Raw genomic sequence first — 26,004 nt, 5'->3', positions numbered from 1 at the left:
AGGGACGTTCCACCTTTAATAAACATCCAGTTCTTTTGATTTAAGAAAGTGGTCTGATATGTTTTTTTAAATGTCTAATAGTTAAACGGGAAAGCCCAAGTCTTATGGAAATCACAGGCATGATGTTGCCGGCATCCCTTTACACATTTTGAAGTATTGGAAACATACACACAAAATGTTAACGTGTGATGTGCAAAATAACAGCGAGTAAAAAAAAAAATTAAGACAAAGATGTTCTTTAAAAAAAAATGGTTTTAATTTTTGTACATGACTAGATTTCAGTTACGTGTGATGGTGTCCTCCCTGAAGTCATACAAAAAAAAATATTAGCAAGTTTGGTACTGTATAGTTCCAGTCACAAAGATGTCATCTATTAATTTAATAGACACAGCACAGATTTTCCACTCAAATCCACACATTACGAGCCTGTTTTGTTCATTTTGCTGTGTGCTGACTGTGTGAAGGTTTCAAAGAAATGTTTCCCTTTGGTAAATTAAATCTGGAGGGATGATTTAATAAAGTCAACATAATGGCTTCTCAGAACAGAGAGATGTGGCGCATTTGAAGGTGTTCAATCTAAACACCCACTTAACGGCATCCCTCATGTGAAACAATGGAATAAAGCACAAAGGTCATACTCAACTGCAGAAAAAGATTTTGGTCATATATCATAGGGAGCTGCAGAGGTTATAAGAGAAGATGCCTGTGCTATAACACACTTAATTGTGTGTGTGTGTGTGAGAGAGAGAGTTAAGTAAGCAGCTGCCTGATCTCACGGTGGACGTAGCACAGGAAGTCCATATAAGACGCCCCTCCGTGAAGACCCTTATCCTCCACCAGGTGCTGACGGAACAACATCTCTGCTCTGTCCTTCTGCTTCACTATCAGCAGCTGCACACAAAAGACACATCAATTATTAAACTGCTGATCACAGATCAGGACAGAGAAAGAAAAAACTACTATTCAAATGTTTGGGCCACGAAGATTTCTATTATGCTTTTGAAAGAAGTCTCTTATGCTAAAAAAGGCTGCATTTATTTGATCCAGTTAAAACAGTAATATTGTGGAATACTATAACTATAATTTTAATATACTCTCTGTGATGGTACAGCTGAATCTTCAGCATCATTACTCCAGTCTTCAGTGTCACATGATCCTTCAGAAATCATTTTAATATGCCGTTCTGCTGCTCAATTATTATTAATCATTATTGGTGATCAATTATTAATAATAGGTCTATTACACATTATTACAAAAAAATCCGGGTTCTTTCGAGGAATAGAAATGTAAAAAGACCGTCATTTATTTTAAATAGAAATAATTTGTAACATTATAAATGTCTTGACTGTCACTTGTGTTCAATTAAATGCATCCTTGCTGACTTATCCCAAACTCTACAATGGAAGTGTATAATGTTCCACAAAAATATTAAGCACCAAAAACCGTTCTCAACATTAATATTAAGACATTTCTGAAGGATCATGTGACACTGGAATAATGATGATGAAAATATAGCTTTGCATCACAGAAATAGGATACATTATAAAATATATTCAAATAGAAAACAGATTTTAAATTGAAATAATATTTCACAATATTACAGTTTTTACTGTATTTTTAATCAGCCTTGGTGGGACTTCTTTCAAAAACATAAAATAAAATATAAACGATTCTAAACTTTTGAATGGTGAGAATATGAGAAACTACTAGTATAAAGTTTGCAGTAATTAAATGTCTAATTATTATATTAATACAGCCTCACAATCACATTATTCACATTACAAGCTGAAAACCTCTTTATAACAAGACGGAGACAGATGCAGAAAGCGCATGCAGGAGAGAGAGCTGTACCTTCATGGATGTGGCCCTCTGCTGTGAAATGCTGGAGATGATTGAATGGAGTTTCCTGGAATGAGCATTATCCAGCACAGGTAATGACGTCTGCAGAAAGACAATTATACCTCTACAGTTACCACTGCGGCTGACGCTGCTTTCCATAATGAGAAGAACTACAAGAGCAGTTCCTTGATTAAAGCAACACAAGCAGTAAGAAGCAAAAGTGCTTCTAAGAAATAAAGTCATTAGTTAGAGATATAATCCAATTAAGCAAAGAAAAGTACTGTACAAGCACAAGTTAAATAATAGTTGCATAAAAGCTTTACATATAGTTTCAAACTTCTGTATAGGATAAATTATTCCTTTTTTTTTTCTTCTATGTCTATTTTTTTGGTTAAAATTGTTATAAGTCAAGTCAAACTTATTTGTAAAGTGCTTTTCACAATATTCATCGGTTCAAAGCAGTTTTACAGAAAGTCATACTGTTATTTTAATAATAGCTTAGTGCTTAACCACAGAGCAAACTTTTTGGTGCTGGGCGATAAGACAATATATAACATTGATTCAAGTCATTCTCCAGATTTTGATCTAGCTATATTGTATTTGGTGTTGTCTAGCACATATATCAGTGTCACACCCACACATCTGAGCACTCAATGCAATTCGAGATTTAAATATTGGTCAGTATTGTTGAAATAAGAGATTTAAATATTGATTGGTTTTGTTCTATTTAAATATATATCTGTATAGTTATTTTAAGTGATCTATTCTAAACATCGGTTGGTATCGTTCGTCTCTATTAAGAGATTAAATATTGATGGGTTTTATTCTACTAAGAATAATGTCATACCCCTTCTGAGTTCAGGTGGCCGAAAGAGGGCACATTGAAGAGGTTCTGGATCAAGTCAGGTGAGCAGGCCTGTCCCAGCCAGAGGAACATAGAGAGCCCGTTTTCCAACAGGAACATGCCTGACTCGCTGAGCCGCTCCTCAGAACAGCGCACTGGAGCTGGGATTGACTCACTGGACACATCCATAGTGTGCTGAGAGAGAGAGAGAGAGAGAGCAAATGCTTAAACTGTAATGCACAATGTTTGAAGTTAATGATAGAAACGGTATACATGTTATGTGTGTAACTCACCAGTGGGATGAGCCGGGGGTAGAGTAGGACTTGGGTTTCCTCCACTCCCATCGCCATAACCATGAACCTGTAGAAGGCTCTGTCATCTGTGGAGAGCTCAGTACTGCCCACAAGAGATGGAGTCTTCAACAGACTGTTCATGTAGACGGGAAACACCTTCATCGCATCAGGCAGGATGAGCTGTCGGGGAAAATGTTCAAGAAGAGCAGTCAGGTTACATGTCAAATCAGAGATACACACTCGAAAAAGCCTTATGTGAGAAGGATGAGAATGAAAAGGAACTTTCTGTATTGATTTTTTTTTACAGGTGTTCTACCCTTATTTTGAATTACGCATTGCATTGTGTTTTATGGTTGAAGGAAATAGCTGTAAATTTAACGAAAAAGGTACTGATCATTTTCTGCTAGGATAATATCCGTTTTTATAGTACATTTTTTTCTAAAGGTGCAGTGCAAAGATAATGATATGAATCTATTAAATATAATTAAAATATGAACGAGACATGGAGACATGGAAACAATGGTTTCTGAATTTCAGCGTGAGCTAAAACTAAAACTTTGTTTTAAATAAAAAAGTCTAAAATAAATATGAATATATATAAAATTTTGCTTTAGTGAAATAAAATGAGCTGAAAATTATAAATCAGTTACATAGAAATATTAAAATGAAACCTAATAACAATGACAAAAGCACATAACAAAATGGCTAAAACTTTAACTAATTAGATCACACTTTATTTTAAGCTGTCCTTGTTACAGTGTAATTATACAATTAAGTACTGAGTAATATTAATCACCTGTTTACTTTAGATAAGGGTTTGGTTTAGGGTTAGTTGCTTGTAATTGTGCATAATCTACTGTTTTATACTAAAATGGCACTGCTGCATTATAATTTAGTTTAAATAAGTTCACACATGATACAGTGCTATGCATAAGTTTAGACACCCATGCTAAAGTTGACTAAAAAGAGGAATAAAAAATCATCTTTTGGAAATTGAACTTAATGCCTTAATTTAAAAAAATAGGAAAAATCCAACCTTTAAGGACACCAATTTTCTTTGTGAATGAATAATGTATCGTAAATAAATAAATGTTCTTCCTTAAAATACAGGGTGCATAAGTTTGGACACCCCTATGTTAAACTCCCATAGAGGCAGGCAGATTTTTATTTTTAAAGGCCAGTTATTTCATGGATCCAGGATACTCAGCATCCTGATAAAGTTCCCTTGGCCTCTGGAATTAAAATAGCCCCACATCATCACACACTCTTCACTATACCTGGAGATTGGCATGGAGTACTTTCCATAAGATCATCTCTCAATGCAAATCAAACCAGCTGTTAGGCTAACTGAAATAAAACCATGCCAATCTCTAGGTATGGTGAAGGGTATGTGATGATGTGGGGCTATTTTAATTCCAAAGGCCAGGGGAACTTTATCAGGATGCAGAGTATCCTGGATCCATGAAGTAACTGGGCTTTAAAAATAAAAATCTGCCTGCCTCTATGGGAGTTTAACATAGGGGTGTCCAAACTTATGCACCCTGTATTTTAAGGAAGAACATTTATTTATTTACGATACATTATTCATTCACAACGAAAATTGGTGTCCTTAAAGGTTGGATTTTTCCTATTTTTTTAAATTAAGGCATTAAGTTCAATTTCCAAAAGATGATTTTTTATTCCTCTTTTTAGTCAACTTTAGCATGGGTGTCTAAACTTATGCATAGCACTGTATGTGTGTGAAGCATTAATGACGGGAGAAGATGTTTTTATAAGGGTATATATTCCATATGAATGGATGTGAATGTGAAGTGTGACACTGACCTGGCTGGCTGCTGAAGGAGTGGCGCAGTTCTTCCTGTAGCAGGCCAGCATGTGAGCCGTCTGGTTGACCAGGATTTCCCTCACCGCCTTCAGTGGCTGGTTGAGCATGGCCCGATATGCTGAAGGACAAAAGCATCCACCACAATCACTGACTGAATAACTAACCGCAATAAAATAAGTGCTATAATTACTAAAACTGAAATGTTATATATATATAAAGACAAAAGCACAACTGGACAAGACTTGAAAACCCTGAATTATGTTTTATTCCACCATAAAACCATAAGAAAAAATTATCAGATAGCATCAGAAAGCAAGGTTTTTGCAGATTGGTTTAAAATTCTCATTATTGTACATTTCTGATTTTTAAAAATTAGCGTTATGTTCAAATCTGTAACAATTAATGAAAAAATTAATGTATGTTCTAGTAAGAGTTAGAAAGCTGGTCACCTGACTTGGCGAAGAAGTTGATGAGGGCATCTGTCTCACAGCTTTTGAAGAGCTCAGAGAGCTGTGCGCTGCAGTTCAGACTGAGGTTGTGAATTCGCAGCCTCCTCTCTCCACCGATGGTGGTGTAGAGCAAAGCGCACTGGGAAGCCAGAGTACAAATTTATTTATTTGTGTTGCTCCCGCCAGCAAGTGAATTCCAAGAGCATCACAACAAAACCTCAATGGAGGACTCAAATGCACTCGAGTTACCAAGAATAAAATATCATGCATCAAACAATTGTATTACAGATTATGTCGAACAGTGAGAGACTTAACATGTGACCAGTTTTGATGCAGTAAGTATTCCCAAATGTATTATTTAACAGTCTTGTCTTTGTCATTGTCTCTAAGCTCAGTGTTATACATGAAGACTGACCTGCATCACAGCTCCAGCCTCCTCGCTGAGTGTGTCGTCATGTTTAAACTCCACCGTCAGGGCCTTGTCACAGTCCACTGCTGCCATCTCCACATCTGTAGTGTTGCTCATGTGTACGGCTCCAAAGAAATCTGTGGCCCTGAAGCCTTGAGAATCATGCAGATATTAAGATATGCCATACAATCACTCACTACCGTTCAAAAGTTTGGGTTCAGTAAGATTTCTTAATGTTTTAAGCTCACCAAGGCTGCACTTGTATGATAAAAAATACTGTAAAATGAGTCATATTTTGAATATTACCATTTAAAATAATTGTTTTCTATTTGAATACATTTTAAAATATAACTTATTAATGTGAGGCTAAATTTTCAGCATCATTACTCCAGTCTTCAGTGTCACATGATACTTCAGAAATCATTCTAACATGCTGATTTGCTGTTCAAGCATTTCTTATTATGATCAATGGTGAAAACAGCTTAATATTTTTGTGGAAACCATTGTTTTTTTTTTCAGGATTCTTTGATGAATACAAAGTTCAAATGAACAGTATTTGTTTGAAATAGAAATTAATTGTAATATTATAAATGTCTTTACTGTCTCTTTTGATCAATTTAATGCATCCTTGGAGAATTACAGAATTCATTTATTTTGAAAAATAAAGTCCTACTCAACTTTTAAACAGTAGTGTAAACAGTGTGTTTAACCTTAAATAGTGTTCAAGTACTTTTCTCTAGAATGTTATTACCTGTACCAGTACGGACACGCATGATGGCATCGAATCCGATGGACTTCTCCACATCTCTCTTAAGGTCATTGAGAAAATGCTGACCATTAACCTCCACCTGAAAAGATATAAAGGTTTGAGGTTTGACCACAAGAGGGCAGCAATTTAAACCCAGAGTTCAGCCCCTATTTGATACCACATTCAAGGTGTCTGTGTTTCAGTATGTGCACATGTGTACCTGGAAGTTGCTGTACTTGTAGATTGAGCCTCCAGTATGTGAGGGCACGTCGCCCATAGTGGCCATATCCACATACTGGTTGGGAAACAGGAAGAGGTCGACACAACAGCCCTGAGCCACACAATCTTTAGTCAGCTGCTCATACACACCCCGCTGAGGCTGGAACAGAGTCTGACAACACAGACAAACAAATCATTCATTTTAGTATGTAGCTGAGATTTTTGAATGGGAAAAATTAATTCAATTTCATATTCAATAAATATTCACCTTCTCCTTTTCTGTACCGACTAGTTTTTTGTCATCTCTGTTTTTCAGTTTTCCTGGAGCCTCTGCTGTAGGGATGGAGGAGTGGAAGATGAAGAGTTTGCCACTGCATTCAGCTGCCTGAGGAGAGAGAAAAAAAAATCAGAAAATATAAAATCTAGGGTTGTCAAAATGATTACTTGTGATTAATCGCATCTAACATTAAAATTTGTTTTTATATAATATATGTGTGTGTGTGTATATAATATTAGATTTCTATGATATATATATACTGTATATACACTGTGTGTGCGTGCGTGTGTGCATATACACACTAAACACACATATATATAAACAAACTTTTATGTTAGATGTGATTTATCGATTTGACAGCACTAATAACATTCTATAACTACAACATTCTCATTGCCTGATGGTTTTATCTGTTCATATGAATTTTAATCAGTATATATGCAAAGAATATACTGTATATATAAAATGTATACTGTATATATAATATAATTATATATATGAATATATATTAATCTGGATGCGTTAAAAGTACTTGATTAAAAATATTTGATAAAGTTGAAAAAACAAATGACCAAAAAACAACTGAAATCACAGACTGAACATGTCATTGAGATTATGAAACAACCAGTGCTGTCGCCAGTGTTGACAAGTGGAAACATTGTCCCGGGCCTGTGAATTTAAATAACGTCCCTAGAAACAACCATGTGTTTATCAAATAAAGATTGTGTGCAGTATTAAAGTGCACTTTTGTTAAACAATGTAGAAATAAAAACTAAGTATGCAAGTACGTTTAGAAAGGGAGTAAATAGTTTTGGTAAAAAGTTCAGCCTATTAGATTTGTTTGTACCTTTAGGGCCTCCACACCAGCTTGCACGACTGGTGCAAAAACAGTCTCACTCTCGTTGGTGTCAGCAAACATGTCAGGGATCTGATCTAAAAGGCTTAAGAAAATAATACACAAAATTACATTAACAGCAAGAATAGGCAACGTGTGGCTCAGAGACAGACAAGCCATTCTTAAATATAACGAGCAATGTTGTGATAGGCAGGAAAAGCATGCTTGAACTGAAGTGTACACTGTATACTATTATATTTCTATATATATTATAAATCTATATACACTCTGTGTGTGTAGCAACACTAGTCTGTAGTTCTAGTCCGAGCTGTTGACATTCTCTGAGAAATTATTCATATTTCTATGGCAACACTCATACCCGTAACACCAAAATCGTTCCATGTGTGGCTTTGTTAGTGATGTACGCTAAATTGTTCATCACTAATTAATTGTTTTGAAAGAAAATTATGAGAAATTAAAAATATGTTTGACTTTGTATACATACATGTATCTGCCAAATGCATGAATGTAATGTTTAAGTATAAAATAACCAATATGCAGATATATGCACCAACATTTATGAATATTTTTGTAGTAAGAATAATTATTAACAAATTCAGTTATGAAAAAGTGGAATGTTTCCAATAGAGATTTCATACTGTATAATTTAACACTAATACAGAAACTCTTTCTTTCTTATTCTGATTTATATCAGAGTTTCTCAAACGGGGGGGGGGGGGGGGGGGGGGGGGGGGGGTATGGGGGGAATAGTAGGGAGGGACTTGATTTTGACCATGGGCAATTGATTGAATGGTTGTGGTTTACTTTTGGTCAATCTCATGTGAGTGACAGGTTGCCCCGCCCCTTGGAGCCAGTAAACACATCATCAGAGAAGAGGGGGAGGAGATATTATTGGGGGTTTTATTATTAAAGATTAGGATTTTTTTTTTAATAGAAATACTGGCGTGGATGGATAAATTATTTATAATAAACACTGCAATATTTCATAAAAATGTGTAAATTTTGATTTCATGATGACTAATTCTAAAACTGAATACTGTATATGACTCGATATAAGAAGCCTAGAAGTGTCTTCAGATAGAAAAGAGCATACTTGTTGATGACAGGCCGAGACTCCTGGAAGTTCACGAGGAATCCATCGAGAAGAGGTACAAACATCTCAGCCACATCAGAGACCACCATCATCTGCGGCTGGGCCAGAGCACTCTTCACATTATAGAAGTGCAGGATCTTGTTGTAGGTCACAAAGCCCACTTTGATGGCTGAACTTTCGGCTCCCTCCTCTCTTTAAAACACAAAGAACATAAGAAAAATCAATCAATATCAGCAGTATCACCAAAATCAAGCGATCAGTAACACCAAAAAGATAAATAATAATAATAAAAAGCTAAAAAAAAATTAGGACATCAAAGTCACACTGAAAACTAAAAGAAAAACTAGATCTTTTCATTTAGCTTATGCTAACAAATTTCCCAAACCTTTGCTTTTCTAAGCCTTTTTTTTGCCATTACTTTTAAAGGGATAGTTCACCCAAAATGTAAAATCTGTCATCATTTACTCACCCTCGTGTTGTTTTAAACCTGTATGGCTTTCTTTCTTCTGTTGAACGCAAAGGAAAATGTTTTGAGGAATGTTTGTAACCAAACAATTGTGGGGCACCATTGACTTCCATAGTAAGTGGAAAAAAAGACTATGGAAGTCAATGATGACCCACAACTCTTTGGTTACCAACATTCCTCAAAATATCTTCTTTTGTGTTCAGCAGAAGAAAGAAACTAAAAATAAAGAAATGTGTACATTTCACCAACTAACATATACCAGAGCACTGTGTAATAGCTGATAGTGGAGAGCTGCATCTAAGCTGTGCTGGCCAGTAAATTACAAGCATCCCACATTGACGTCTGCATCTGGGGTTTGTAGCTCTCTATGGCTACATTTACAAGATTGTAAAACATGGCGATGGTTTGAATCACTCAGTCCACATATGCCAAGTCTGTCATTAAACTAGAGACAAACTCTCCAATACAAACCCTATCAGGCATCTTAACAGACCGCATCAGCTCAGGGTGTCCAATGTGGTTTTCATTAACGAAGTAATCTAGCAAGCCAAGCCAGGAACAGAGGAGAGAAATCAGATATAATACCACAGGCTTATTTGGAGTGCACTACCGGACTGCTTTCAGAGTGAGGTCAGCTCCCAAACAAATAAGGACGTACCCTTAGGAACCAGCGGATGAGAGGTAAGGACTGGGAGTTTGAAAAAAAAGTCTGAAATATGCAAGTTCCTCAGAGGTGAATCAAAGCTCACCTTTCAGCTGGCCGTCGCCCAAATAAACGGTATAATTGGAGCCATGTGTCGCACGAAACTTTTAAATGCTTGGAAATGTTGCAGTACTAAAGTCGTTCAACCTCCTGACTTCCTTCAGGCAGACATTTTCAAAAGATGAGATATTGGAATTGTTTCTTTCCCTAGTTTTTTTCTAGCTTGTTCTCCAGTTACCATATTTGGCAGTGGATCGTGGCTCTTTTTCAGCTGGATTTGTTCACATTCCAGGCTGATAGTAGCGGAGATGAACATGTGTTCCACCTAAGAGGTGCCGAAAGAATACGGAGGGGTGACTTGTGCTCAAGGCTTCAACTTTACTCCACAGATCCTCCAAGCCAAACACCTGGAGCTGGGTGTCAGTGTGTGGGATGAGGGATGAAAGCAATCATATATCTTTATTCAAACCTGGATCTTTACAGTATAAACTGTCCAAACAATAAAATACTATTATAATGATCAATTCGCACTGACAATTTAAAGCCTGTTGGCCAGTACAGTCGACAGAAGCACATGGGAAGCTAACATGACATGGGAAGCTAACATGACATGTCAAGCAGTGTGACGCATGTAAGGCCCTAATAAATCTGCTTCATTTTTTTCACAATTCCAAAAAAAAATATTGTTTTAATTTTTCTGGATTCTATGATAATTCTAATAATCAAAATTATATATAATCAATTCAATTTATAAAACTTTAATAACTAATAACGTTAAAAAAAACAGTAGTGCCCTAAGAATTTGTTTTATTTTTTTCAGATATTCTGTGTTGTCGGTTTAATTTTTTTCTGGATTCTATGTTTTATAATTTAATAGATATTTACTATCAATAATTAATTAATGCATACAACAAATATTTAACACTTCCATTTTTCAAAGAAATTAATGTACTATATTTTAGTTTGATAACGTTTTTTATTTAAGATTTTGTATTTTTAGGGGATTTTATGATACTATAATTTTATTTATATAGTAGTTATAATCCATTTATTACCCGTTAACCACTTTTTGAGCATGGACCTGGAAATTAAAGTGTGCATCTAAAGACAAAACAATGGCACTGACACATTTTAAGATATGTTAAATCTATATGTTAAAAATATATGCAAGTTGCTTTCAGTTAAAACGGCTCAAACAAGCATTTTAAATATAGACAGCAAACATTATCTCTCAACTTACTTTGGAAGTCGGTCAAGCAATGTCTTCAGTTCCTCGCATATTAGTTTGACAAGTCCACTTTTTATGTTGTTGTAAGAGACATCGATCATGAAGATGTAGGCAGGAGGATTAGGAGGCTTATTATTCTTAAAAGACAGAAAAGAACATCACAGAATGAATTGTTAGTTCATGAACTTCAAAGTGGCTATTTATGCTTGTTTTTTACAGACTTGGTACATATTTGAGCCATATCATATGGCAGAGAATACATATAGAGTTTGCAATTAATTAAGTAAAAGCACATCAATTGCATGAGAAAGCTTTTTATCTTTTTATATAAAGAAATGGCAAGCTGAACGCATTACAAAGTCCCAAAACACAGACAGTTGGATCAAGACTCGTTATTTTTACTCCCAATATGCAATAGAGAGCTGTAATGATTTTATTAAACACTGCAGGAGCTGATCCTCAAGTATTAATAAACATCTGAGAGAAATAGGAGCCCAGACAGCAGATTATGGTGTCAGGCTGAGATGAGGAACCCAGGCACGGACTGGGGCCAAAAATGTGTCATGGATCTCTTTAGTCCGATAAATGAATTGAAATCAAGTTCATTTGAGATTACAAGCAACTTTTCACCCTGAACCGTGAGAATGTAATGCACAATGCATCAAAGGTTTCAAAAGTTTACACTCCCTGACTCTTTAGCATCAGTGAATGTCCTTAAATTGTCCTCAGTGTGAAAAGATGGATCTCAAAATCATACACTGTTGGAAAGGATTCAAATGTCCTGAGCTCAGGACAAACAAAGAACATCCAGGTTGTGCATCATCCAGGTAATGACACAGTAATAAAAATGAAGCGTAAATTCAAGGTAATTTTTGTTTGTCTTGTGGACTATAAGTAAACATCTGTTATGTGAAATAGCTTACAGTAATTATATAGGGCAGTACTACAATTTTAACATTCTGCAGATACTGCAAGTTGAATTTAATATTTTTACTTTGTATTGAATTTTCATTAATATTGTGTATTTACACATACTATGCATTCCCAGAGCAGCTTAAAAATGTACAACTCACTTTTGTACTGGCCTCTGTATAATCAATTAAAGGGTCATTTTTTTGTACGCTGAGCATAAAGTTTTCCTCATTTTAAACATATCATATGTTTACTCTCAAGATTTAATTGTATATGCCTGAATAAAATATGTGATGTGACTGCCAAGAAAGAAACCTTTCTCAGCTGCTTCCTGGGGCAAGCTGACCCCATTTGGACAAAACACACACTCTCTAATAATCTACACACTCTCTTATACCATTACATATCTAGAGGGAAATTGACTTTATTTAGATAAATCAAATGTAATATATTAATAATAAACCTTACTAATCTAATCAAATCTGACTGTGACTATTGTAGACTTCTATATAAAAAAAGTGTACAACAAAAACAAAAAGCAAGTTCTTACTGTTTAAACCTGAATGTTATGAAGATTGATACCTTGCAGTAATCCAACGTGGCAATGAACTCATATGAGCCCAAAGACAGTTCTGGTCTCTCATACATATCCATTCTTCTCCCCATATGGTCCAGATGCTGGAAATACTGCGCTGGAACTAAGGTGGTGGAAACACATTTTAAGAAACATTTTTTTTTTGCCATGATTGCACAGACAAATAATCCCTACCATATGCTGACAGGAAACACAGCGTACACATGCTGGGTGTAAAAAAATATCTCAGCAGTCTCCAATGGTACAGTACCAACCTTCATTAACACAGCTGCAGAAACCACACTGGTAGCGCCGTCCTCCATCGATAAACTGCATGTAAGGACACATGTAGGCCTTACAGCGGTTGCAGCGGATTGGTCCAGTCTCACCGTGGTTTACAATGTACAGAGGAGTCTATGGAGCACAAGCAGATCACAGTGAGAAGGACAAATAAGACCTGCTATAACATATGCCGTACCATTTTATACAGAATGCTTATATATAGTTACACAAACACTAAAGGTCAGCATTTTTTTTTTTTTTTTTTTTATACTGTTATTTAGCAAGGATGCATTAAATTAAACAAAAGTGACAGTAAAAACATGTATTATGTTACAAAATACTTCTATTGGAAAATCTTTTGAAACTGTTCTTGTCAACTTTCTATTTTTCAAAGAATCACAGAGTCCACAAAAATAGTAAGCAGCACAATTGTGTTCAACATTGATATTAATGAGAAATGTTTCTTGAGCAGCAAATCAGTGATTGATTTCTAAAGGATCATGTGACACTAAAGACTCGATTTTTTTAACAGGTATTTTAAATTGTAATATTTCACAATAGTACGTTTACTGTATTTTAATCAAAACAGTAGTGTATACAACTTTATTTAAAAAAAATCACTTCATTTTAAAATGGAAAATTTTAATTGTTACCTTTATTAACTGAAGACAAACAAATACATCATGCTGATCTGTAGCTTTGTGGTTATTGTGCAGTTCAAATGATGTTTACAAAGATAAGATATAAAATACATTGAAATTCAAAATGATATTAGCTTAACCTTTTTTTTCATTTTAAGATCTAATTTCTTTTTTCAGTCAATATGGAGTCATATAGATCAAAATCAAAATGTGGAGTGATTTCCTCCTTAATTTGACAGTACAATAATATATTTATCTGACATGTTCCTTGGAGACTGCACTTATTCCCATTAGCCTCTCATGAGAATACTAACACTTCCTAAAAAGGCTCTGAAGTATAATGATGAAGGGTAAAGCAATGGAAGATTCCAGAGTTAAACAAGTCTTGAATGTATCAAAACCACTATTAAACTACTGTCACAATAAACTGAGGGGACAGCCATGAATTAGGGTTTGAACATATTCCAAAGGCAGTATTTTTCAAAGACAACACCATGGACAACAGTTCTTAAAACAAATGATTATTTATTTCCTTGTGTTGTTCCAAACCTGTATGATTTAATAACTTAAGTTTGGATCTGTTCATTGCACAAAACTATGGTATGACGACTTCAGAAGATTGGGAGCACAAATCATATAAAATACTGTCATGATACTTTTATTCTGCTCTTTCTGTAATTTTTGGAGCTTGACAGCCCCTTGTCATCATTCACTTAACAGCATGGAGAGAGAGAAAAAAAGTAAGTTTAAAAAATAAAATAAAAAACAATCTTCATCATCTCCTTTAGCGAATCACAGAAGGAAAGTCATATGGTTTGAAGCTACTTTTCATTTAGGAAAGCCCCTAGTATCATTTTAAGACTAGAACAACCCTTGTGAAAACGAAGTGTGCTTAACTGTATTGAATGTGCTCTTTTACTTTATTTAAAATCTTAAAAGTATATTTTTTACTGTACTTGAAGATGATATAGTATTAATGAAATTACACTTGATGAGCACACTTAAGTAGACTTTTTAAAGAAATGCACTTTGTAATAATGTTATTAAAAGTTTTACTTTTAAAGCAAATTTTAAATAATTATTAGGGTAACACTTTACAATAAGGTTCATTAGTTAACATTAGTTAACTACATTAGTTAACGTTAACTAATAATGAACTGCACTTATACAGCATTTATTCATCTTTGTTAATGTTAATTTCGACGTTTACTAATACTTTATTAAAATCTTGTTAACATGAGTTAATGCACTGTAAACTAACATGAACAAACAATGAACAGCTTTATTCATATTAACTAACATTAACAAAGATTCATAAATACTGTAACAAATGTATTGTTCATGTTAGTTAATACATTAAATAATGTTTAATAAATGAACCTTATTGTAAAGTGTTACCATTATTAGTTTTAATCATCTTTTCTCAGGCTTAATAATTTAACAGTAGTTCTATTGAATATTACATTTAAAGTTGATATATTTTGAATGTACTAAATTACAACTTCATTACAAATGTGTAACAAATAGGCCTATATTTTAATAAATGACGTATAAGTTTCAATAGAAATTACATTAATTAATATTTTAGTTTACCATAAATGCTACTCAGAGCATTCAGCAGTACACTATAACCATTTTTCAAAGACTATAGAAGCAATTATCAAATGTCCCATAAATATGTACTTGTCAAAAAAGCACTCAACTAAATGCATTTAATATAAATTAAAACTATAATAACTACACATATTTTATTTTATTGCAATTCATCTGCAATTAGGTGTCCGAAAACATCCATCACATTCAGTTTGCATTTAAATATATATTTGTGTCAAGTACACTTTCACAAGTATGCAAAAGAGTAATCTTTTCACATGGGAAGATATAGTTTTACAGCACCAACAAGGTGCTTTTCTCATGTGTTTTTACATTTGACCACATTTTAAAACTAAAAATTCCTTAGAAATGGTCACTTATGTTGTAGCATTCCTCACTTATAAATCATGTCTGCTAAATGAATAAATGTAAAAAAAATAGAAATCTAGTACATAAACCCAAACCTGAAGAACTGCAAAAAAAAAAATCAGAGTGCTGATAAAATGCTGCATACCTCATTTTTGGGCACGGTAGCGAAGGGTTTGATAATGGCTGCCAGAGGCACTTTGCACTGCTTTGCAAGGTCAGCAGTGCAAGGGAAGGAATATGTTGTGCACCGCATGAATCTTGGGCTGGCATTCCCTTAAAATAGAACAAAAAAATGAATATATTAAACAAAAGTACTTTTATGCTAATATTTAGAGTGAAGTGAATAGATGCTTACCTTGATCCTGTACTGTGAAATCTGTGGTGACCAGTGGAGGCACCTGGCCCCTAACGTTTGAGACATACACCTGGCCCCCTCTCTTAACCTGGTCATCTTCAATCACTTGCGTCTGGAGGAGACAAGTCAGTGTACCTTGAAATGTGCATAGATAAAAATACTTTTATACCGTAATGTAGCATTTTGTTCTCTTTTTTATTACCGGGCTTGGAATAGAGTCTGGGTCCAGCTTCTTCTGAGGAGGGCCTGCCATTTGGGATGGAGCTCCAGGGAAGCCTCCTGGGAAAGCGCCTGTTTGTGGCCCTGCCATCTGTGGTCCTGCCATTTGTGCACCATATGGGCCTGCAATTGGGCTCCCTTTAGACCAGGAGCAAAAACAATGGTTATTTAGGCTTGTCAACATCTACCCCTAAAAATAGTGGTGAGGTGAAGTGTATAGTTTCTACATCAACAAACACAAGTGAAAAAAAGATCAAACTGGTCTTTCGACCATTTTCAAACAGGTATTGCTAACACAACACACCATCCTTCTGCATTTGGTCAGACAGATAGTCCCATCCCAAACTCACACCATTGCTTAAGTAAAGTGTTGCTGAGTTGGGCTGAGGACCGTCTCATGAAGCAGGATTAAGTGGCTAACCGGTAAAGATTGAGCAAACTCTGTGAAGGTGGATTGGTGTTTACAAGGACTAATGATTAATATGTATACTACCAGTCAAAAGTTTGAGATAATTACAATTTTGTAATGTTTTTCAAAAGAAGTCTCTTATGCTCACCAAGGCTGTATTTATTTGAAAAAAAAATACAGTATAAACTACTGTGAAATATGATTACAATTTAAAGGAACTGTTTACTATTTTGGCAGCTCAGTGGATAGCACTGTTGCCTCACAGCAAGAAGGTCCCCTGTTTAAGCTCCCAGCTGAGTCCACCTTTCTGTGTGGATTTTTCTGTCTGTGTGTGTGTCTGTCTCTAAGTGTGTGCCAAGAAAATTCATGGACAGTCTCTCGCGTATGGCAAGAGATGGCCATAGACTCACCAAGACTCGGATAAGACTGAAATGGTAATACAATAGAATACTTTTCTATTTTAATACAGTTAAAAAAATAATTTATTCCTGTGATGCAAAGCTGTATACAGCATCATTGCTCATTATGTCACATGATCCTTCAGAAAGCAGTCTAATATGCGGATTTGCTGTTCAAGAGTCATTTCTTCTTATTATTAATGTTGAAATAGTTTACACTAACTTTTAAAAGTTTGGGGTGAATAAGATTAATCAAAGACACATTCAATTTATCAAAAGTCATATATAATTTTACAAAATAAATTCTCTGTTCTTTTGAACTTTCTATTCATCAAAAGAAAAAAAAATATATCACATTTTCCACAAAAATATTAGGAAACAAAAACTGTTTTGAACATTGATAAAACCATTAATAATAATAATAGTACCAATAATAACTGAACATGTGACACTGAAGACTGGAGTAATGATGCTGAAAATTAAGCTTTGCATCACAGGAATTAATACAAATTTTAAATAGTTATTTTAATTTGTAATAATATTTAACAATATTACTGTTATTACTTAATTTTCTACCATATAAATGGAGCCTTGATGAACATGAGAGCCTTTTCAAAAACATACAAATAATTTATGTCTTAAATATGTAAAAAATTTGACCAGTAGTGTAAAAGGTGTTCAAAGCGTTTAAGGGTGCTTTCACATCTGCCTTGTTTAGTTCGGTTGAATCGCGCTAGAGTTCGTTGTCCTGCTTGGTGCGGTTTGTTTGGGCACCAAAAGCGGACCAAACAAGCGTACCAAGGCCTCCTCAAAGAGTGGTGAGAACGTGATCCGACCTCGAACAGACCCAACTACCAAAGAACTGCGCATTTTTGGGCTAAACCAGCTGCCGTAGTCAGCTGCGCAGTGCATTATGGGATGAGGACTAATGTTTGTTGACAGTGTGCACTTTTAGCATGGCAGTTCGCGGACAAACTTGGAGTTGTGAGGAGGTGCGGAGCCTCACAGAAATTTGGTCTGATGACCATATTAAGTCCCAACTTTCAAAAACTCACAAGAACAGCGAAATCTTCACTCTGTTTAGCGAACAGCTCAGGGAAAGGGGGTTTCATAGATTCTGTTGGAATTTTCCCGCACATTCATTCTGAGCAATCGAAGTGCAGTTATGGAAATACGTTCAAGACACATCTGGCCAACGAGTGATGTGGATGTTGTCACGTGACTGCATTTTGGTTCGTTTCATCAACTCATCAACTGATTCGGACCAGAGCAATCAGTGTGATGTGAAAAGGAACCAAAAAGCCTGAAAAATGCTACAAAGAATTTTTCGCCTTTGGTCCGGACCAAATCAACTGAACTACAGATGTGAAAGCACCCTAAAAATCAGAACAGCATTTGCACACTTCACCCTTAAATGTAAGTTTTTTAACTCTTTCTTTGTCATTGTTGTAAAATGTCCTAGTTTTAACCTGGTTGCTGTTGATAGCCTTGGGGTCCAAGTGGTGGTTGGTGGACACCTGGTCCAGGAGGGCCAGACATTCCCATAGGTGGAGCTGACATAGAACCCATAGTGGCCATTGGTGGAGGAGACCCTAATGAAGGCGGCTGCTGTCCAGGTGGAGAAAGAGGAGGATGTCCCATTGCAGATGGTGGTGATGTTTGAAACTGTTGTGGTGGTGATGTTTGAAACTGTTGTGGTGGTGATGTTTGAAACTGTTGTGGTGGTGATGTTTGAAACTGTTGTGGTGGTGCTGAGCTTGAAGGAGACTGCATGGGCCTTTGACCTAAAGATCACGGTACATGGGTATAAAATAGGCCAGTTAAACATCCACTATCTGAACTTCAAATTAATATAAAATGGCATCAAACTTACCATATCCTGCAATGTTCATGGAACTCATTTGATTAGTCAGCTGTTGAGTTGGAGGTGGGGATTGTGCCATACTATAGAAAGCACTTTGAGGAGGCTGCCCATAAGAAGACATGGATGGATCTGAAGCAGCAGGAGGAGCGAAACTGATGGGATTAAAAATATATATTAGGAGCTATATGTTAATATATGTAATTCACTTTCAACAACAGTGAAGTAGTGTTTACCTGTGGGGATGGGCCCCGTTCTGCTGAATGTTAGCACCATACTGGCTGGATACTGGTATTGGAGGCATCCCAGAAGGAGAGGAGGCAGGTGGCTTGAGCACACCTACACAAAAAAGCATTCATTTCAATGCAGGCACATAATACTGTGAAGAATAAAAAGAGCCTCAGAATATAAACTAAAGAGCATGCAACTAATGTATTAGAACATAGGGCTGTGCGAATCATACAATTTTAGATTCAATTTCGATTTTCAAATTCGATTATGAAAACACTGTTTTTCTCTAAAGAGATACACTTTCACCCCTCCTTAAAAACGCCCGAACATACAAATCACTAAACTAATTGAAATCACAGGGTGGGTCAGTTGATTGTAAGGCCTATATCCCTTCATCAAATGTGTCCACCATTTGCCTGAAGAAGACCCAGCAGGGTTGAAACGTTGCCTTTTTTTTTTTTTGTTAAATATGGGAGTTAAAAGCAGTGTTGCGGACATTAAATTTTTTCCCCTTTAAGAATAAAAAGAGCCTCAGAATATAAACTACAGAGCATGCAACTTGTGTATTAGAACATAGGGCTGTGCGATTAATCAAAGTTTAGATTCAATTTCGATTTTGGCTTCCGACAATTATGAAAACACGATAATCGAGATAAAACAATTATTATGCTGGATTCTGCTGTTTTTCTTTAAATAGATACACTTTCACCCCTCCTTAAAAGCCTGAACATACAAATCAGTCAACTCATGTAATGTGATTATGTGACCGTTGTAAAATGGTGAGTATTCACATAAACACAGTAGGTCATGTCTTGAGCGATCCTAAACATTTGGAAAATACAATGGATGCATGAAAAAAATTACTTGTATACCACTTTGGTTATATCAGCCACTCCAAAAAGTGTTAAATAATTATGATTATGACCTTTTGGTATAATCAAGCAGCCTTACGAGAACATAAGGGATGATATATCAGATAAAACTAGTGAAGAACAGTTTACTAATGGTTTGTCTCTGTTCATTTAGGCTGAGGTTTTGCTGAGATTCCTATTTTAAGGACAAGATGAAACTTGCCAGTACTAAAACAACAGAACTGAAGAGTGTGTACCTGTCGGTGGGGCAGAATAACCCTGTGGTGGGGATCCATAGGCCCCATAATGCGATTGAGGTGGGGGGTTCCCAAATCCAGTAGAGTATCCCCCCATTCCAGCCTGGGCTTGGGAATATGGAGGGGTGGCAACATAACCTTGCTGACTCATCCTATTGTTATACCTCTGTCATTCCAGTCTGGGACACAAAAAAAAAGGTGACCTGGAGAAGCAGGGGGAAAAAACAGGCTGAATTACAATCTACTTTATGTCTAATCTACAATCTACTTTAATCTATGTTTTCAATGTGACAAACGTTATTCATTTTACAGGTTTAAAATAGACATTAACAGAAAATGCAGAAATAGACATCAATGTTTAGTTTTGAAACATCACCTTTACACCTACTATAATTTAATGGCAGTTATTTTTAATAACTGCAGTTATAAAGGCAGTTATAAACTTTGTTAACAGCTGACAGTGATTTTCTAACAATAATGTCAGTTTTTAGATGCATATACTATCACTTTTTATATTAATGTTTTACTCAACAGTTGTGCAGTTTTGGGGGATACATGGCATTTGTTAAATTAGTTTGCCTATAAATTTGTTAAATTAGCAAATTTTATGTAAAATTCACATTAAAGCAGATGTATCAGTTTCATTCATGGTGAAAAGTTCACTTACATAGTGTAGTGGAATATTACTGCCATTAACTGGAAATCAAACACTTTTGCTAGTGCTGCTTATGAATAGTTTTGTATGAATGACATCTGGACGATGACATCACTGTTTTCTCCAGAGCGGCTATATATATAAATGAACTAAATTAATAACTTCTTCTTTTTTTTTTACAACAAAAATAAACCATCACTGAACTAACTGAAGCTGGACTATGACACTAATTTCTTCTAGATCTGCTGAACAAACGAAACAAACTTTGTTGCATTATTTTTCTGTATAAAGCTGCTTTGAAACTATCTGTATTGTAAAAAGTGCTATATAAATAAAGGTGACTTGACTGGAATGCTAAATATAATGCTCTTGCTGTTTGTGTTTAGGCTGTAATGTGGCTTAGGTGCTATTTTTGTATAGTTTAACCATCATCAGCCCTATATATATATATATATATATATATATATACACACACACACACACATTCATATATATATATATATATATATATATATATATATAGGCTAAATAATATCATGAATACAATGACGAGGTGAAATGGGCTGTGGTGTATGGGGCACCAGGTAAAATATTGCCTGGGGTATAAAGATGAGATAATGAATAGTTTTCTACAGTTTTGAGTTTCCCAGATATCATTACTTGAACCCTACGCACGTGTGATCAGGAACTTTGACACTTGACTGAGATAAGAGGAGTTTATGATAACACAATCGGCCAAGAATACAAACCAGCACATACAAAATGTGAATATACCGGTTTGACTATGGTATTTGACTATGGTATGCCATCACATCCATTAACTTAGTAACTTACCGTAAATAATACAGCAATGTACTTTATTTCCTTTTGAGAATCATATCCATGGGTTTTTTTTTTATTTACTTGTTCATTTGCGCATGTATCCTTCTTTAGTTTTGCCTACTGTGCTGAACCCTGCTACTATGTAGAACTTTGTGAAACTTAGATGCTCAAATAAATAAACATGATGATTTATTTTCTTAATTTCTTAATTTATTTTACTGTAATTTCTTATTGAAATGGGCAGCATTTTGGTAACTGCTTATTTTAAATGTCTTAACTATAAATTTGATTAAATCATGTAATGTTAATATATCAACCTATCTGAGATTTTCACTCTGTTTGTTACATACAAATGTACTTGTGTTTATAATAGCGGTAATAAAATGGAAGGCCACATGATGACTTAAAGTTGCCTAAAATGGCCTAAAACTATTTTTTTAATGCAACTTCGCAACATAAAACACTCTAATGTACCTAACTGATAAAATGCAACAAAAAAAGTGATGGTTCATGCAAGGAATTTCCCATAAAGGTGATTCATATTTAGTTTATTTTAAATAAATCAGTATGGTTTTCTAAAATATAGTATTGTTTTTTCCCATCTATTAAATAATCAGGTTTTTACTGAATTAAACCATTTACTGAATTTGCATTAAAATAATAAAGATTATTATGTAATTATAGGCCTATTATAGACATATACCTATAGTTACAATAAGCTTTTTATCAAAATAAATGAATTTTTCTTCTCCATATGTAACACAGTAGAGCTAAAAAAAAAAAAACTCCAGCAAATAAATACTAAGCTGTCCTCTGGTTTATTAAATACAAATTTGCTCAACCGAAAATGGCTGGTCTTCCTAATTATTGTCAGTGGCCTGTCTGAGAAATCATGTCAGTATTTCTGTAAAAGGCCTTTAGAACTTAGACTCATGGTAAGATCGAGTTTTCCATATATCATTCAACACACACGATATTCAGAACAGTGAAGACATAATAGAGATGCTTCAGTGATACTGTACAGTATAGTACAGTATCAGTCTGCCACTGCCCGAAACTGCCACGTCAAAGACCGTTATGACAGACCTGTAATCTTTCAGTGAGCTACAGCTGACTTAACTGAATAAAGTCCATATTGAAACACTTCAGCACACGCCATGGACAGAATCGATAGATTACCGGTGATAAGGAAGCGCGCGTACCAGCTGTCACTCCAGCGATACTTAAGTTACGAAATATTTTCTGCTAGAGACGGAAACTGACGTATAAGCCAAACTTACATGGTTTAAAGAATGGCGCTAGAAAACTAGCCTACATTCAAAATAAGGGTGCCTTTCAAAAGAACACCTTTAGTGTGTTTGTTTATTAGTAGGATACATACCAAAATAATAGAGACGTACCTGAGAGAAACCGATGAACTGCGTCCTTTCCTCTGTTGATGTTGAATTGCGTCCCGAGAGTGCCACGTCAAACTCCAGCACAGCGCACCGGTGTGTGTCTGCGCGTACACGGCGTCATACAGCAGGCGCCTCTGCGCATGCGCACACTGGTGGGAACCACTACACGTCAGCAAGTACACAGATGTGCGTAGCGAGCAGAAGCCATTATGTGCTGGCCTGTATAGATACAGAGGATGAGAAATTGATGAAAAAATAGTATAAATGGGCAAAATAAGATCATATTATTTTATTATCATATTAGGCCTACTGCTCATCGTGTGCATAGGCATATTTATTTTTTCTGTTGTTTCGTTTTGTGCATAATATGTTGAATGAATGTGAGAGTGATCCAGTCACTATGGAGAAACATTTTGTTGCAGTTATAATAGGCCTACTTTGTATTTGTTTAGGGATTCTTAAGACATTATAACATATACTTTTCTAATCTATTTCAGGTTTTCCCATATAGACTAATTTTAATCAGCCTTTTTTTATTATTTTTTATAAATTTCTGTTTTGTGTCTCCCAGGTTATACCCTTGTGAAAAAGAGGTAAATTTCAGCCTTCTTTTAGAAAAAGTTATTATTACGCAAATAGCCTATTTTTATTGCAACTTGTATGTCAAGTATTTAAATATTGCCTATTTGTAATTACATTTGTCATTTATTTTATTTGTTTTTATTTGTGAAGCTGAAGATGCTATTTGATACCTTTAAAAATGATTAACTATTAAATATTAAATAAATTAACTTTAAATGCAGTATCGAATAACTAAAATAAAATGTATTTATTTATATTTATTATATTACATTTTTATTATACAAATGAAATAAAAAAATTAAGTACTTTACATAAGCTTGGTGTGTTGTCAACTCATCAAAATGAGTGTAGGCAAAAAAAAATTAAAGTATGGAAAAAGATTATTAAAACATCCAAATGTACAACATTTTATGTAGTTTTATGCAAAAAATGTCCTTTTGGAAAGTGTATTTAAATGTATTAAGAAATATAGTCATGAACGTGTACTTGTGGTAAGTGGCTTTTTGTTTCATTATGATATTATCTCCAAGTAGATTTAAAAAACAATACACTTTTAATATTTAAAGTAGAAGTGCACAATAAATACAATTAAGCACACTTCACAGACTATACGATATGGGAAAATGGACTTCATAAAGTCAGTTCTCTTTCTGTTTGTCTTTGATAGACTGTTCCTGACCCTAAGAGTCTTCAGTCGCTTTTACCCCAACTTGATCTGTCAAGTTTATTATACTGCAATTTAATTTCAATTTCAATTCAATTTAAACTTTGGCTCTGTGAGATTTCAAACATTGACTTACCTAAAAGTGTTGTTGTCCAGTCACAACGGAAGAATATTTTTTAAAAGAATATAGGGGATATTTAAAAACTCTGTATTTAAAATGAATGGCTAGGCTTTTAAGCAATAATTAAACAACAAAACAATTCATGAAACAACAAAAGTGAAAAAGCTAACATACATAATATCAAAATATTGGTTTGGCCAACAGAAATGTCCCGAGAACACTTTATTCTGTTTAATTGCAATTAACATGCAGTTAAGTGTCAGAAAACATTACATTAGTACATTAGTATATTCTTTAATAGCATATTATTTCTGAAATAATAAATACTCTTTTTAGAAGTATGCAGGGCATTTCCTCCGAGGAGGCAAGGGAGGCAGAGCTTCCTCAAAAAATTGAATGTGAAAATAATCCAATGAAACAAAATGTGACATTAAAAGTGTATAAATCACGTTTTTCTAAAGTGACACTGTCCAACAGCGACACCAGCAGGTAAAGCGGGACGCGGCGTCTCTCGTGCCTCCCCTGAGCCCATTGACTTTTAACAGACCATGCAGTGGTTCATGCAATAAATCCTGCCTCTTGTCTTCTGCTTTTGCTAATCAGCTAATGGGAAGAATTAAAAAGTAAGTAAACAACTCAGACAGCCAATTAGCCATCATCGCTTTGTCACGTCAAAATCAAACTTGAAATGGCCTGGGAAAAAATTGACTAGAACAGCTGAACTTCAGTTCACAAACATATTGTTTAAATTATTACTGTTTTATAACTTAAGTTGTTTTTTAAATAAATGTACAGCGTGTACAAATAACAAGGTTAGAAGATGGCTGTGTCTCATACTGGGAACTATATTCTAAGAAGGCAAAGCACTGCTACTTGGGCGGAGTGATTAGCGCAAAACTCTGAGCGACTGGTGCTGCGGGCCAATCACTCCACAGAAGTAGCAGTGCTTCGCCTTCTGAGAATATAGTTCCAAGTATGGTCAGAAGATGGCAGTGTCTCATGTGACCTTGTTAATTGTACACGCGGTGACTATACAAATCACAACATGTAAATAGGAAAATGTTGGCGTTATTCTGTCACTTATTGGGAGCAGTATGCTAGCTGGAGCCGTTTACCTCCAGTCTTTGTGCTAAGCTAGGCAAGCGGCGGGTGCGTCAGACAGAGTTACGGCACGCACGGAGATGAAAAGGGTATGGACTCTGGGGGATACAGTGAATAAGCTAAAGTCCCTTTAATGTAAAAATACAAAATAGAATTCCATGTAGTTTATTGTTTAATGTAGGCCTAATGCCGCTCATGTTTATTTAACCAGGAAATGTGACAACAGTGTAGGCTAACTGGGACATGAATGTACATTTGATTTATTAAAAAAAAAAAAAAAAAGTTTAAAAAAACGGTGAGGACTTCTCATTTCCGAACGCCACTTCAGCCTTAATTGTAGCATATTTTTCACAAAGTTGAACAAGAGATCTTCCTCCTCGGGGAGTTTAATACGCACACTTGAAACGGATTTGTATGTGGTGCGTTGCTTTTCAGTGTCGGTTAAACCTGCGTACAAGTTC

The 26,004-nt window shown here is 35.1% G+C and overlaps 1 protein-coding gene across 4 annotated transcripts; it reads right to left on the bottom strand.

The window, feature by feature from the left end:
* Nucleotides 1–238: 238 nt before the first annotated feature.
* sec24d (SEC24 homolog D, COPII coat complex component) lies at nt 239–23,270 on the bottom strand. Of its 4 annotated transcripts, none has more exons than XM_079605498.1 (23): nt 23,079–23,270; nt 20,202–20,404; nt 19,099–19,201; nt 18,875–19,017; nt 18,471–18,785; nt 16,178–16,332; nt 15,976–16,087; nt 15,766–15,893; nt 13,011–13,149; nt 12,744–12,859; nt 11,262–11,386; nt 8,853–9,044; nt 7,751–7,844; nt 6,895–7,011; nt 6,628–6,798; nt 6,411–6,507; nt 5,666–5,811; nt 5,251–5,389; nt 4,801–4,919; nt 2,977–3,156; nt 2,687–2,878; nt 1,852–1,941; nt 239–891 (listed from the first exon to the last, which is right to left on the bottom strand). In XM_079605498.1, the coding sequence occupies exons 2-23, from the start codon at nt 20,350–20,352 to the stop codon at nt 751–753; spliced, it is 3,165 nt and encodes a 1,054-aa protein (XP_079461624.1). In that variant the 5' UTR covers nt 20,353–20,404; nt 23,079–23,270; the 3' UTR covers nt 239–750. The 4 variants fall into 4 exon arrangements, with proteins under 4 accessions (XP_079461624.1, XP_079461622.1, XP_079461625.1 ...); XM_079605496.1 differs by having other exon boundaries at nt 1,852–1,945; nt 2,688–2,878; XM_079605499.1 differs by having other exon boundaries at nt 20,202–20,380; nt 23,079–23,214.
* Nucleotides 23,271–26,004: the final 2,734 nt, after the last annotated feature.

Source organism: Phoxinus phoxinus, assembly GCF_949152265.1.
Source record: "Phoxinus phoxinus genome assembly, chromosome: 2".
NCBI classification, from domain to species: Eukaryota; Metazoa; Chordata; class Actinopteri; order Cypriniformes; family Leuciscidae; genus Phoxinus; species Phoxinus phoxinus.
The sequence above is the reverse complement of the archived record's forward strand: the minus strand, read 5'-3'. Positions and strand labels throughout refer to the sequence as shown.